This window comes from Heliconius melpomene, unplaced genomic scaffold, assembly GCF_056956725.1.
Source record: "Heliconius melpomene rosina isolate 202511_hmr_F unplaced genomic scaffold, ASM5695672v1 ptg000034l, whole genome shotgun sequence".
Lineage (NCBI taxonomy): Eukaryota > Metazoa > Arthropoda > Insecta > Lepidoptera > Nymphalidae > Heliconius > Heliconius melpomene.
Genome location: NW_028181868.1, coordinates 86796 through 88870, shown reverse-complemented (window position 1 = coordinate 88870; position 2075 = coordinate 86796). Strand labels below are relative to the sequence as shown.

Below are 2075 nucleotides of genomic sequence, written 5' to 3'. Positions count from 1 at the left end.
ATGTGGCCTGTAAATACATTGGCGGTAACTCTAACGTTAAATCCTATTTTTCCAGCATATCATATCCTAATGCTTCCCTTATCCTTGCAAGGAACCCACATGGGAAATTTCAGCGTTCTACGCCGCCCAGTTCAGGCTGCGCGTTGTCTTTCAGTCACTCGATAACATAATTTATATTTCACAGGTTATGTTAAATGAAGCTTCTAGATGAAGTTATATCGTCGCTACGTCCATTATTTATATCATGCGAAAATTTAAGACTTTATACGTTGTTTTTTTAACCGACTTCTGTAAGAAAAGGAGGTTATCAATTTGACTGTATTTTTTTTATGTTTGTAACTTTTTAATTTTAAAATCCCCAACTAAGCTGTATCAAAGTTGACTTTATAATAAACATACTTCAAGCACAAAATAAATAAATAAATATTATTTTCAGAAAATATGCATCGCTGTCCTCCTCTACACCGCCAACGTAACTGACGCAGTACGGTTGCATAAAATATTTCAATATCTAGATGGATATAAATCCGAACACGATTTGAAAGGATTCCTTCACGTGGGAATAGACTACGCGGTATTTCTTACCAAACCGAAGCCCCACGACAAATTTCTGGTATACGCGTTATATGAAACGAAAAATTTCGATAGCTCCAGGAAACCAAGACTGCTGGCTATATCTAAAATTCCCGTTGCATATATAAAGGAACAATTGAGTACATTTAAAACGGAATTGTATAACGCTAAGTATGTCGATGATAACGTCGTGCCAGGAGTCAGGGTTAAGAGTTTAAGGGAATGGCAGATAGATAGAGCCCTGACCTCGCACGGTAAAGTAGCTGAGGAACCCGTTTTGAGAACCATCGTACTGTGATATTTGCGAATTAATTTCTACAGGTTGCATTTGTTCATTTTGTCTCAACTAAGGTCTGGCTTTTATAAATCACTCGCTTTGTACTAAACAAAGAATATTGCTTTCGTTGAAATTAGTTGCGTTTTTTTTTTAATTATTGTGATATTTTACTTCTATTTTTCAATATTGTTGCCTTCTGTTTCATTAGCTTATTTCAATGTTTTGTTTTATTTTAATAATTTATTAGGCTTTTATTATAATTGAAATTTAATCCTATACAATAAATTCAAATTTCATTTAGGTGTAAATATATGAATATAAATCATTGTACCAGGTGTGTTTATTATCAATTATTATATATTTTAATATCGTTAGTAGTACGGCAGAATAGTGTCTGTTTGTGGATTCAGAGGTCGAGAGTTCAATTCCCACTCGGGAGAGTGAATTATTATTATTTGTTCGTCCTAAAAGGAATACAAGATGTGTAGAGTTCGGAATAATATAATTCGGAACATTTTAGAAAGTGGGCAGAAAGCGAGAGACGGAGTGTTTTAATACTAGGTTCTCTCTGCCCACCCTTATACATGAAGCTAAAAAATGTATGTTACTCTACAAAAACGATGAAACTTATAATTTTAAGCACTTAAAAATTTAAAATTTAAAGAAAAAGTAGGTAAAATATTCCATACGTAAAGCAGTTTTGATAGATAAATAATGTAAGCACAGTATTTGCACCGCCCATACGATGCCGTACGTAATCCATCATCCGCACTTGATAACAGTTTACCATGTAAGCAGTTCTCTGACGTGATAAAATATAATATACTTGCTTTGATAAATGTGAAAAATTTTATTTATGCAGATTTCAGAGAAATATTTTTTAGGGTTCCGTATTCCAAAAGGTAAAAGGATTTTTTAGGATCTCTTTGTTGTCAGCCTGTCCGTCTATCAAGACCACTTGGTTCGATATCACGTGGACGTATCAAGCTGAAATTAACATCACATATTTAGTCTACCTCTTGAAGATGAAGATATACTCGTAGGTCTCATGAAGCACAGAAAAAATAAAGCTTCTAAATGAATGTAATCCAAAGATACAAGCATTTATTTCGTTTGCTCCATTTTGAATTGTACTTCCAGTCGACAAACAGTTATGAAACTTAGCACGAAGCGAGAACTTACAATATAAATAAAGGAAAATATCCGAAAAGTGAAAATTTACCAT

At 33.4% G+C, this 2075-nt stretch overlaps 1 protein-coding gene across 1 annotated transcript; it reads left to right on the top strand.

The window, feature by feature from the left end:
* Window positions 1–871, top strand: LOC146526447 (uncharacterized). The gene is made up of 2 exons (XM_085207121.1): window positions 1–9; window positions 437–871. Exons 1-2 carry the CDS (start codon window positions 1–3, stop codon window positions 869–871), a joined length of 444 nt encoding a protein of 147 aa, XP_085063247.1.
* Window positions 872–2075: the final 1204 nt, after the last annotated feature.